Source organism: Cygnus olor, chromosome 1, assembly GCF_009769625.2.
Source record: "Cygnus olor isolate bCygOlo1 chromosome 1, bCygOlo1.pri.v2, whole genome shotgun sequence".
Lineage (NCBI taxonomy): Eukaryota > Metazoa > Chordata > Aves > Anseriformes > Anatidae > Cygnus > Cygnus olor.
The window spans coordinates 22,213,681-22,227,435 of record NC_049169.1 but is presented as its reverse complement, the minus strand read 5'-3'; the positions used below and the strand labels follow the sequence as shown (position 1 = coordinate 22,227,435).

Below are 13,755 nucleotides of genomic sequence, written 5' to 3'. Positions count from 1 at the left end.
ACAACATCATCTTGTTTATGCACGTGTAAGCGATTTCCAGTCTGCTTTATTTTCAACCAAATACAGTACATTTATCCAAACAAAAGCATGTACATTCAATATAAAACATTTCCAGCAACAGCTACAGTCCAGTTCCCATTCACAGTATTTTTAGTGCAATGCACTAACAGGGCCAAATATTTCTCTATCCATAAAAAGTATTTTTACTTTTGATCTTGTGATCAACATTTTTAGATATATTTTATACAAAAAGTATATATGAACATGAGGCACCTCCCTAAGTAAGGGAGTGAACCTATATAAAAAACATGGTATTTCTTCTGATGTACAGTACCTTTCAAATTGTAGCAATTTGACACAAATCACTAACAAAATATTTTCTAAAAAGTAAAAAAAAAATAATAATAAAACAAAACAAAACCGCTGATGCACGAAACCTGCCAAGAATCCCATAATGGCAGGCATGCAACAGTTTTACTAAAATTCTGATTAAAAGGTTAAAAAAAAAAAAAAAGGATCTAAAACATTTTCCAAATTATACAAAGTCAAGTGCTATCTATAGTGGTCATTCATCATATTGAGAGAAAAATTACTTTGAGTTTCTCCCATACTATCCTCCCTTTTTATTAATATTTAAAGAAATAAACTAACATTATAAGTGGTTGTGCACAGATTGTCTGTCTATAATACATCAGCAAATATTCACTACCTTCATATTAACATTAGTGTGTTGATCTTTCAAAAAATAAACTGAAAATATAAACTGCAACTATCATTAAAGTGCTTGTGTATAATTTTTTTTAAAAAAAATTCAAGAATAGAGGAATGTGGATATTCTTGTAAACATCCTAGATGTTTACCAAGCTGTCCTATGAACCACATATGGAAAAAATACGGAGATCTTTGAAGCAACTGTAGTACAGTGAAATTCAGAACGTCCCACAACTGGGAAATTAGTCAGTATGAACAAACTGATGTTATGGCAAATACTAAAAATTAGTACAATTCAGCCAATATACACTACATTGTTTGCTCTTATACATTCATTTGTAATAAATTTAAAACAGTATATAACACAACAATTGCCAGAGTAGATATCACAAAAAAGTTAAGAGCTGTTCATCAGTTAGCGCTATTAGGGAGGAACAGTATGCACGATGAGCTCTCTGAAGATGGTTTCCTAAATGAGGAACAAAAGTCTTCTTCCAAAGCTGTTGTTTAAGTTGCCTCTGTTTGTTTTTTTTTTTTTTTTTTTTTTTTAAGTTCATGTATCAAACCTCAACTGCATAGACATAAGCATAGTTAACTGCTAATTTAGAAGCACGTGTGCATTTCAACTACTGCAGTGTTTTGGGAGGAAGCACTGGCTAACAAGTAGTCAGAATGGTCGTAATTTAGTAAGAAAACAACAGCTTATGAAAGTATTTCCTCCTCACAGTACCATTATCAAGATATTAGCGGTTCCAACACCACATTAAAGTCTTTTTCATGCAAATGAACTCCAAACTTTCCGAACATCACTTGAACCTATCTGAGGAGAAATGGGAATAAATTAATGCTTTGTGTTTACCAATATAATTCTGTTTAAAATTACAGAACATAAATAATTTATATGGTTAAAATTTTAATTCATCATCAAAATACAAAAGTCACTCTTCCTCCTAAAATTACAATAATTCAGGGTCCAGTTCCATCCCATTCAGCCAGGATTTGTTACGAAGCCATGAACAGATCAGGTTACACTTTAACCTAGCTAACACTACAAAAACTGAACTGAAATCAAATTACCTCCCATTTCAGAGTAAAAATATAGAACAAGGCACATATACTTGTGGTTTTTTTTCCACCAAATACATTATAAGGCTATTTCTAAATAAGAATATTAAAACCTCTTATAGGTGTCAATAATGTCTCTCCATTATAGTTTTTTTTATACAATCCCCACACCTTCAGGCATGAGTCAATCACTCTGAAATACAAAATATTATTTCATTTTTTTGAAAGATCCTCTTAAAAAACAGGCCATCTTTAATATAAAGGCACTGGAAAACTAAGAAAGTACAAATACAACTCTCAAGTATAAAACAATTCCCAGTGTACCATACAAGCAGAAGGTCAGAAAATTCTTGGCCAGACCTCTCCATACATTTAGGCTTAAAACAAAAAATCTGAGACTCAAACACTTTAAAAAATAAACAACCAGAAGTCTCTGAACTTGTGCTTATATAAATGAGCACTAAAAGAATCAAATCCTAAATTTTATGATTTTAAGTGTTCACAGGGACCTAACTCAAACTGATTTTAAATCAAAACAATTAAGTGTCCAAATTACATTCAAACAAACTGTTCTATGTCCTTCTGTGGACAGAACACGTGTATTGCCTAATACACATGAAATATTAAAAAAAAAGAAGATAATTACTGTACATCATAGAGATATTTTCAGTCAACAGCTTCTACCATGGTATTTTTAGCACTTCTTCAACTAGGTTACAGAGCTGTTCATTAACAGGGTACGTTATTCAAACCAGACAAGGGCATTGATAATTTAAAAGCATACTATTTTAGACGTGTTTATGTTAGCTTGATTACAACAAATACCTTAAAAACAACTTAGAGTCAACTTAGCACACCTTAATCTATATTCTATTCCAGTTTCCTGTAATGAAAAATTTAGAAATTAACTCTTTTCCTAAACACTAAAAAAATAATTAAGAAACAACTTTGACATATATCATGGTATTTAAGCCACTAAACCATAAAATCTATGGAAAAATATCTTTTTGTCAACGTATCAACAACAGCATGTGAAAGGAGGTGTTTTTGTTTTGTTTGGAGAAAAAAAAAGACAAAACACTACATTTTCCTCACCAGACAACAGCTTTAGATCTTGTACTTCTGCCTTTGGTTTTATTTTCTTCAGGTGAATGAGATACATTCGCCTTATGGGTTTTCTTATGATGTTCTAGAAAAGCTTTTCTGGCAAACGCTTTCCCACATTTATTGCATCGATGAAGAGAAAAGTTTTTTGTTACTTTTACTTCAATGCCAACATCAGCTCCTTCATACTTTTTATTGGGCGAATTAGAAGCGACATCCTGTTTTGAACCAATCTGTTTTGTTTCATCCCTCTGAGGGCCTCTTTTTGTCACCTTATTTAGAACAAGATCAATTGGCTTTTTTATTGCTCTAATTTCTAAACTTGCAGTTATTTTCCCAAGGTAGCGCGGTGACTTTTTATGAACTACAGTTATATGCCTTATCACATCGCGTTTGCGACGTGTTTCGTAAGAGCAGAGCGGACACCTGTAGTATTTAACATAAATGTTATTCCCATCTGTGTGTAATTCGATGTGTTTTGTCAAGTTCTGTTTTGAAGTAAATTGGCGTTTACAGAGTTTACAGTAAAGTTGCTTGAAGTCAAAGCCAGCTGAAAGTTTTGGCTTCCTGGTTTTTTGCTGGCCACCTGCAGCAGATGCATTGGTTGATTTAGAGGTTGGTTTAGAGGTTGACTTAGTGGATGATTTAGAGGTTGATTTAGGGTTTTCTGTGTCCTGTTTAACTTTATTTTTCTGTGCTGACGGAGTGCTTTTTTTCTCATTTGAGTGATTTGTTCCCTTTAATTCATTCTGTGGAGAAAGAGCAATGGAAGGGGGTGAAGGTTCTACAGAATCTGCTGGTTCAACTTTTAGTTTTATTTCTGTTCCATTGGCAGTATTGTTGGGTCCTTTCTCTCTTTTAGAGTTCTTTCCAGAAAGAGTTATCTTGTGAACAATTTGCATGTGTCTTTTCAGCATTATTTGTGAACTATATTTTCTCTTGCACAGAAGGCATTTGCACGCAGTTAAATTGTATTCAGCCTTTGAAGACGACTTTTGTTTTCGGGTCTTAAAAGATTTTTTAGCAGAAACTGTATCCAAGAACAAAGGTTGCCCAGGTTTTGTAGCTATATCAGGAGTAATGGAATCCCTTCTTAATCCTCTATGAACTTCATCAAAATGCCTCCTTACGTTGGCTTTTGTGGCAAATGATTTATAACACACAGGACAACTTCTACCTAATGTTACAAGAACGTTCTTATTTCGTCCCTTTGTGGAGCACTGATTTGGTTTCTTTTTTGTTTCTATGTACTTCTTTAGCTCTTCCATCTTTTTTTTGTGTACTTTTCTAATGTGCCGGCGTACACTGCGTCTGGAATGAAATTCTTTTCTACAAAGGCAACAAATCAACTGGTGGCCAAAATCAGAATTATCCAAAGAGTCCAACTCAGGAGTTACCGCTGGAGGCTGTTCTTCAGGAGTAGGTGTCACCTTGTTTGTAACAGGATCAGCAGGAGGTAATTCTACAGTCTCCCCAACTGGAGCTGGAGCTAAAACAGTCTTGGGTTGCTCAGTGCTGGGTTCCTGTGTCTGTACTGGAGTTTGATCAGGGGTACTACTACTTTCTGTGTTCTCTTCTGGGCTATCAGTCCTTGATACATATTGAAATACAGCATTCTGATTAGTTTCTATAGGTTCTAATTTAATTATATATTCTTGCTTGTCTACCCTTGGATAGATTGCTTCCAGGAGGTCATTTATGGCTTGACTCTGTTTATCATTTATATCTGGGAGGTCTGTACAAAAAGGCAAAGACATTTTAAAATCATTTAGTAACTTCAAATTATTTAAGTTTTACAAATTTCAAAGCGCCTTTTTACCACTGTGTCTATTCAGCCACCAAATTTGCATAAGCCCCGCATTTTTACTATTTTACCGAACTTTTATACTTATAGGTTTTGAGTAATCATTTTTATCACATCAGTACAAGTGACAATTTTACTAGAAGCCAAGACTGAAAGAACATCCTTCTAGTGTGCTAATGTGAAAGCCACCTAAGCTAAAAATTAGTTTGTCAGGAATTAAACTTATCTAAAAAGCTGTATCAATTGCAAAAGTAAGGACATAGTACTGAGCTTGTTCTTCCAGTGTGCAGCGAAGCCCGAAGCATAGAACTGATCTTCCTACTGCTGGAAAAAGGCATTCTCAATAGAAGAATCTATTTCTGGAAATAAGCTCTTTTTCGTAAACTCGGAACAGTCCTTAAGAAAGAATGAAACATCTGTGTAACCCGAGCACTGCATGAGGACAGAAGTAGATGAGACAGAACTTCTGGGGCAGGGAAAGATGTTAGCACTACCAAAACAGTTAGCAGGCTTAGTGATACAGGAAGATAAATATAAGGACAGACCAATTCTGAATTTAGGAAAAAAATAATTTCTCAAAAGAATAAAAATTCAATGAAATAATATTTAATGAAATGACTCTGCTCAGCTTACCCAAAGGTTCACCCTGTGCTCTACCCTGATGAGGAGTTGAAATGAACTTAAAAAGCAAGAAAGGATGATACAGAGATCCTCCTCTCCTTGTTTGCCTGATACTAAACTTTGCAAGCTGAAGTTTGTAAAGTACTGTTTTAATATACTCAGTTTCAAAAAAAGTTTATTCAAATATTTTTCAAAACATTTATATTCCTGGCTACCACAATGATGTTATGTGTATTTTATTAAAAAAAAAAAAGTATTGGTAATTTTATTTCCTGAGTAAAGTAAACCCTCACTGAGTGAGGGTCATTCTTTCCACATTCTCAAGTAGAGGAAAGAGTGTCAGAACAGGAAATATGCTGCTTTGTTGCTCAGAACCGTGTTTTAACACTGAATTATTAACATCTTTTGTAGTCAGCTTCAAATGGGGATTATCTGCATAATTTATATCAAGGGTAAAAAGTCATTCCTATTTTATACCACCTCTTCACACCATATATGTAGTCATATCCGATGACTACACAAAGTACCTCAAAAGAGTCCTCAGGGAATGGTATTAGTGATTTTTCACCATGAGGACTACTGAACTTTTATTCCTAGCTATTGTCACTAGCTTTTAATTTTATATATTGAAAAAAACCTCCCACGTCATTCAATAATCTTCATTCTCAATTTTGTATAAAACACAAGGATTTATATAGCTTTATTCAGAGTATTTATTATTATTCTCTTTATCTGGAGCACATAGCATTGTTTTTGTCATTTGAACCCTTCCTAGTGAACAGTGGAAAATATCAGTTAAGCAGGCAATTAAATGAAAGAATGTCAGGAGCAGGACTGAAGTCTTTACTCAGGGTAATCTTATTTTGCTTAGAAACCTTTTAAGTCAGATGCACTTACAATTCTGCTTTGAAAATACAATTCATCCCTTTCACAGAGAAGCTCTGGGGCTCTGCAACTGGCCAAACACACTAATTTAAGGAGGGAGACAGTATTAGTCTTTTCACCTTCTCCTTCACAACACCCACTGATACAATGCAGGAAAACAATCACCTAAGTAAATCATTAGTTTCTTAATTTTTGAAGTATTGAGGCATGAGGATACTAATAAAGGAAGAAAAAAACTCATTGCAATGTTGACCTAGTCAACAGAGACCAAGATAATTAAAAAAAATTACAAAACATTTCAAATGCTGGCACATTTCCAAAACATTCAGCCTTACTCAGATAAACAAATCATCATTGCTAAAAACGTCTTCAATACATTTCTTCTTCTATGAAAACACACTTGTTTCTTCATCATTCAAATTATTTTTAATAATAAAGTTTAATTTCTACAAAAAAGGAGGTAGGCTAGACATGATCACATATATACCCCAGCAATAATATAATAGAATACTTCAGTTGGAAGGGACCTACAGAGATCATCAAGTACACCTGCCTGACAACTTCAGGGCTAAACAAAAGTCAAAACATATGACTGAGGGCGTTATTCAAATACCTCTTGAACACTGATGCCACGTGCCTGTCAACTAGCTCACTAGGAAGCCTGTTCCAGTGTTTGACCTCCCTTGCAGTAAAAAAAATGTTTCCTAATATCCAGTCTGAACCTCCCCTGGCACAGCTTTATAACATTCCTGTGCATTCTATCATTGGTTACCAGGGTGAAGACTACCTTAAAGTAGCATGAGGTGAGGTGAGGTGGTGGGAAAGAGACATGAAGAAGACACGTCCTTAAAAAGAGTGATCTTTTAGTCTGTGCTTCATGAGTTAGAATGAAGGATTTTGTCCATGATACTGAGTGCTTCCCAAGTACAGCAAAAATGACACAAATTCACCCAAGTCACTTTACATGATCCAGATGAAGTCTATCAAAGCTATGCTGATCTAAAACTGAAATGCCTTGTTAGATCCAAGCTTTTCTATCAGATTCAGTTTCCCAGTCCTTCGGCACACTCTTCAGTATCTTTCACCATAAAGAGAAAAAACGAGAAAGGAAAAGGGCAAGAAATAAAAAGTGTTAATAGTGACACCCTTCATTAAAAGGCTGGGCCTAAAAACTAGCTATCAAATTATGACATGAACACGTGTATTACAATTAGTAAAACTTACTATCATCCATCTGGAGACTTGGAGGACAATAAAACTTTTTATGAGTAATTAAATTTGGTAATCCTCTGAAGAGACTCCGGCACAATTTACACTCAAAAATGGTGTCCACATCTTTTAACAAGATATGCTTAAGTTGTTTAGTTCCTGTAATAAAAGAAACATTACACTTAAAAGGAAGGTTTTCTGTTCATCTAACTCAAATCAGATCATGCAAGCAGAAACATTTTAAAACATGACAATTTCAACAGCATTTTATCTTGCATTAATGCTTTCATTGCACTGTTTATGATACACAAAACAAGTTTCACAATGAAAACAAGACTAGTCTGAAAAAGTGTTTACACACATTACAGTTCATAGTGAAAGAGCAATGATTTATCACCGAATGGTGTGGGTTGGAAGGAAACTTGAAGATCATCCAACTCCAACTCCCTTTCTTGGGTAGGAATGCCGCCCACCACATCAGATTACCCAGGGCCTCATCCAACCTGGCCTTGAATGCCTCCAGGGATGGGGCATCCACAACCTCTCTGAGCAACCTGTTCCAGTGCCTCACCACCCTCTGAGTGAAGAGATTCCTCCTAACCTCTAATCTCAACCTCCCTTCTTTTAGTTTAAAACCATTCTCCCTTGACCTATCATTATCTGCCTGAGCAAAAGGTTGCTCTCCATCTTTTTTATAAGCCCCCTTTAAATACTGAAGGGCTGCAATGAGGTCTCCCCGGAGCCTTCTCTTCTCCAGGATGAACATCCCCAGCTCTCTCAGCTTTTCTTCATAGGAGAGGTGCTCCAGCCCTCTGATCATTGTCACAGCCTTCCTCTGAACTTGCTCTAACCGCCCCACATCCTTCTTGTGCTGGGGGTCCCAGAACTAGATGCAGCACTCCAAGTGGGGCCTCAAAAGGGCAGAGCAGAGGGGGACAATCATCTCCCTCAACCTGCTGGCTACTCCCCTTTTGATGCAGCCCAGGACGCAGTCGGCCTTCTGGGCAGCAAGCGCGCACTGCTGGCTCATGTCAAGCTTTTTGTCCATTACAACTCCCAAGTCTCTCTCTGCAGGGCTGCTCTCAATGAGTTCTTCTCCCAGTCTGTGCTCATGTCTGGGATTGCCCTGACCCAGGTGCAGCACCCTGCACTTAGAGTTGTTGAACCTCACCAGGTTCACACGGGCCCACTTCTCAAGCTTGTCCAGGTCCCTTTGGATGGCATCCCTTCCTTCCGGTGTATCAACTGCACCACCCAGCTTGGTGGCATCTCATCGAGGGTGCACTCGATCCCATTCATCTACGTAACGGATGAAGATATTAAACAGCACCGGTCCCAGGACAGACCCCTGAGGGACACCACTCATCACTGGCCTCTACCTGGACACAGAGCCATTGACCACCACTCTCTGGGTTCAACCTTCAAGCCAATTTCTTATCCACTGAATGGTCCACCCATCAAATCCATCTCTCTCCAATTTGGAGACCAGGATGTCACATGGGACCACATCAAAGGCCTTACAGAAGTCCAGGTAGATGACATCGGTTGGTCCTCTCTTGTTGATTGATGCAGTCTCTCCACCATAGAATGCCTCCAGATTGGTCAGGCACGATTTGCCCTTAGTGAAGCCATGCTGCCTGTCTCAGATCACCTCCTTGTCTATGTGCCTTGACACTGCTTCCAGGAGGATCTTTTCCATGATCTTGCCAGGCACAGAGGTGAGGCTCACTGATCTGTAGTTCCCTGGGTCCTCCATTCCACCCTTTTTAAAAATGGGAGTGATACTTTCCTTTCTCCAGTCACTGGGGACTTCACCTGATTGCCATTACTTTTCAAATAGGATGGAGAGAGGCTTGGCAACTCCATCAGCCAGTTCCTTCAGGACCTTGGGATGCATGTCATCAGGCCCCATAGGCTTGTACCTGTTCAGTTTCATCATGTGGTCTCGAACCTGCTCTTCACTTACAGTTGGAGGGACTTTGCTCCTCCAGCCCTCATCTACAGGTTCAAGGAAACAAGAGACGTGGGAAGCCTGACTGGCAGTGAAGACTGAGGCAAAGAAGTCGTTGAGTACCTCAGCCTTCTCCATGTCTGTTGTTACTGTTTTTTAGACCCAGGCCAACAGCTAACACTAAAAAAGATTCCATACCAAGGTATCTGGTTGCTGCAATACAATTGCCTAACAGCAAAGGACAAGCAACTCCAGCATTTAAACAAATCTGCAGTGTTTTTTCTTTAAGCTTGTCCAACAATGTTAAGAAAGCAAGATACCTACAGCTATTTCACTTTTTTTCTTTTTTTTTAAAAAAGCACTAATAAAGGCAAAAAAAAATACAGAGCATACAACAACACTCAGAGAGTAACTAACAGGTCAACATCGATGTTACTACATCTGTGCAGCTGACCCAAGATCAAAGTGATCGAGCTTATGCAAGAAAATAGAACTGGAGACACATTTTCAGCCTGCTGAAAGGAAAATACAAGTAATTTAAGTCAGAAATTTTTCTGTTAAAGCAAAGTAACTTGACAAAACGTGCAGGTTTTCTCACACTTGTATATTCCAAAATGAACACACAAGAGTAAAGTTTGATCTAGCATTGTTGGTGTTTTCAAGTTCCTGCCCTTCTTAAACCCCGAACCCTCTAATTGTTTAAGTTACGCTTCAAGCCCACATTTCACATCTTGCTAAAATTATGTACATAATGCCTACAATTAGCAATGGATTGTTAAATCATGAATACTTACCCGTGCCAAACCAGAAGGAAACACTAGCTAAACAAATTCAGCTAATTTCTCCAATTTGATTTTTTTTCTTATAAAGGAATAAATCAAAATTAATCTAAATTAGTCAAACAAGCAAAACCATAATGAAACTGGGCAATGAATAAATAATATCACAGACAATTATGAAACAGCAAAAGTGGCATCAAGATATTCTTCCAGCCCAAACAGACGTTCACGTTTTCAGTTATCACAGGCACTTAAGAATTCCATTTAAAGATCAAACTTAGAATCACACTGAAGAATTATTTCCTAAACCATTTTTTTTCAAATATTAGTAATTCCATAATATCTAAGAATTCTTCAATTTTGAGTAAACCTTACATAGACAACTTTTTATTTCTAAGTCTAATACTATTATAAATTTTTTACAATTGAGTTTTGGCGAAGCACGATGACTTCTCTTTCTCCTTCAACTATTTAAAACCAGGATCCAGACTTGACTATCTGAGGCTACCATCCAGTTTCTTGCCTTGCCTATGCCTTTCCCGGGCCACTGCCCAAGACTCTTTGTCTTTTCCTCCCACGGGCTTTTTCCTGAAGTGTTACTAACCTAATCATCTGACCTGCATTTCTATCGACAACAGACTACTGGACAGATATTTACATTTATTGAAAGACCCCAAAGTTAAGAATTGTAGAGTTCCCCCAACAGCACATTAGGTACTGAAATCTCACCCTCAAACAGTTGAATTTCAGCATATAAAGACAAACACTAATGAAAACCCAGCTGAACAAAACTGAATATGCGCCACGTAGATAAAATTCCAGTGAGTCACTAACTATAATTCAAATAAAAAGGCCTCCAACTTAGTGATAGCACACAATAAACTAAAATTTGGCTTTTGCTGTTGATGTGTGCCCTAGCCAAAAACATCCCTCTCAAATGAAAAAAAAAAAAAAAAAATCTAATTCACCACTATTTCCCAATCAAGGGGGACACACAAGTCCCTCATTCTCTCTCCCCCTGCACTCTCTCATGTTATACCGACAGTTCAGTCTCTTCCATTCAGGACTGATTTTTTTTTTGTCTAATTCGAACCATTGGTTTTACGAATTATTGGATGAGATTTAAGGACTTATACTGGAGGCCTGACTGGATGACACGGTGGTCCCTCTGGTTTCAATCCTTCCTTATTTATCTGTGAAACTTTTCATAAGTAGCAGTAAAAATATTAATTGCTCTTTATGAATTAAACAGTAGACCATTACTGACTTCTGGAAACAGACAATAAATTAAAACATCCACTGGTTTCGTTGACACATCAGGCAAAGAAAAAGTGAGCGTCTCCTCATTCTTCACTAACTGCAGGTTGCAGCAACAAGTAGTCAATTTTCTGCCAGCATATGCTGCCTCCAGCTTTTTTAAGCTTTCTCCACTTTGTAGCTGCAGCTAATTGGGGTAAGTGATACTTTGTCAAATCCTGTTAATATTTGTAAATGTAGATGCTAGAAATAACACCATTGTCAAAAGAAACTGTTACAGCACATCAGTCACTACAAACACTTCTCTGGCAGAAATACCCAAGCTTACGCCATTAGCAAGCAATTTAATTTTTCAGAAAAATCTCACTAGCCCACTTTCTTCTACAAGAACATTCAATTCTATTACAGAGTTACAGAATTCTGTATTAGACTGTTGTTTCTTATATTTTATTGTATTTGAATCATTATTAGAAAATAGCTACTAATTCATTTGTTATTCTTAATGTTCTGGATGAAGAAGAAGCCTTCTGCTAAAACTGCTTTAAATGGAGAACACTCTGGCTTTCCTATCTATTTCTTTAAGTTTACAACAAGTATTGAAAGTGTTTCTTAGTTTTGAACAAGCAACATTTCGTTATGCTAACTAGTAAAATCTGGTCCAGGTCCTTTTGACTTCTGTCCAATTTCCCTGGTGCAGATGACTGAAGAGAGCAAGGTAAGCTGTCAATTTAACACATGCCAGTGAGGACAACCTGGAAGCAGCCTACAGATAGACTACTTCTGATTAGCTTGTGCTGTCTCCAATGGAGTCCATTAATCTGCCTCAAGTGAAAGAAGCCAGCCACACATATTTGAGGCTTTAGGTGAATCTCATGTAAACACTCACACTTATAAAAATGGTTATTAATGATGACTCTCACATCCACTTTTCCTTCTTCTATTAAGTTTCTAAATGCAAGTGGAGAACAAACTGAATATTGTGCCATTCTACATGACTCAGCTCACATGCACCCCATTACATATCATCGATGACTTACACATGAAACATTTATTTCATATATACAAAGATCTATTTCTTTATATGTATACATATTAATAATTGCTGTGTTCTTGCACTAAGGCGTAGAAAAATAAAGTGTTTGTTTTGCCACATCAGAAGCATAGAACAAGCTGGGAAATATCACAGATTTCAATCACTTTTGGCACGCTCATCGAAACACTTGTTGTTATTAAGTTCACTGCTATGATTTCCAACTCCATAAAAGAGTCAATGAACACCTTAAAAGTAGTATGATACAGCAGTACTAAAAAGTTCAAGTCAAATTAATAATAGCAGTTGGAGGGATGACACAAAACGAGCTATTTTTTTTAAATGTTTTTGAAAGGTAACTATACAGCAGGAGCTGTATCTTGACTACTTCATATGAAAACACTTTTTAAGGAACAGCACCTAAAGCCAAAAACCTACAAATATTTCACAAATATATAGAAATTCAGGTGTTGGTGGTTCTTTTGTTTTGTTGTTAATACATGCTAAATATACATAACTCTTATAACAAGGTAATAAACATTTTAAGAGTCAAGCATGGTTTCATACCTGATCGAAAACATTCAATGATTTGTTGAATACCAGATTTTGATGTTTGCAGAGGCTGCTGTAACAACGGTGGATCACCAGGTTCCAACATATGCACTGAAATACACAAAGGATAAACTGTTAGAGAAAACTGAGATGATTTTTTATTAAGTTACACGTTTTCTGTGCATACAATAAATTAAAAAGCCAAAACTATAGTACAAGTTGTCTTACTTAAAAATTCTCATCAACACTGAATCAAAAAACATCACAGAGTGAGTTTTCCAGCCATGACACCTTTTGACAACACACTGTCATTTTGATTATTTAAAGAAAATGTGTATTCAAAGCTATGTGTATCAAACACAAAAACAAGTATACAAAACCATAACGACTCATAAGAAATTCCCATCAACTAAGGCAATTTCCCAGAACAGCCTACTTGACTCCCATCATTCAAACCAAAACAACAAAACAGATGTACAAAAAAGCTTTACCAAATACCATATTTCTTCAGAATGTCCGATGTGATTTCAGTGTTGTCAATACATACCTAAGCACTGAATTCACACACGTTCAGCAATGACCAGAGCAAGGCATGAGCATATCTAAGTAGTATGTACCAAAGACAGCTATTATAATACTTTTAACAACAAACATATATATATATATATGTGTGTGTGTGTGTGTGTATATATATATATATATATATATATATATATATATATATATATATTTATTTTCAAGAAATGCTTCTGGTTCAAGCAATTTGCTGAACTAACATCTTACTTAT

General features: G+C 36.5%; 1 protein-coding gene across 4 annotated transcripts in view; it reads right to left on the bottom strand.

Moving 5' to 3' along the window:
* Positions 1-19: 19 nt before the first annotated feature.
* Positions 20-13,755, bottom strand: part of ZNF800 (zinc finger protein 800) — an 18,289-nt gene continuing 4,553 nt past the window's right edge. For 3 of the 4 annotated variants that reach the window (XM_040549603.1, XM_040549595.1, XM_040549586.1), the window contains exons 3-6: positions 12,984-13,079; positions 7,415-7,558; positions 2,872-4,615; positions 20-1,527 (exon numbers count right to left, since the gene is read on the bottom strand). In XM_040549603.1, the coding sequence (XP_040405537.1) occupies positions 1,518-1,527; positions 2,872-4,615; positions 7,415-7,558; positions 12,984-13,079 (1,994 nt within the window). In that variant the 3' untranslated portion in view covers positions 20-1,517. Of the gene's footprint in view, positions 1,532-2,871; positions 4,616-7,414; positions 7,559-12,983; positions 13,080-13,755 lie in introns of all 4 variants that reach the window. The other variant, XM_040549610.1, reaches the window with a different exon arrangement.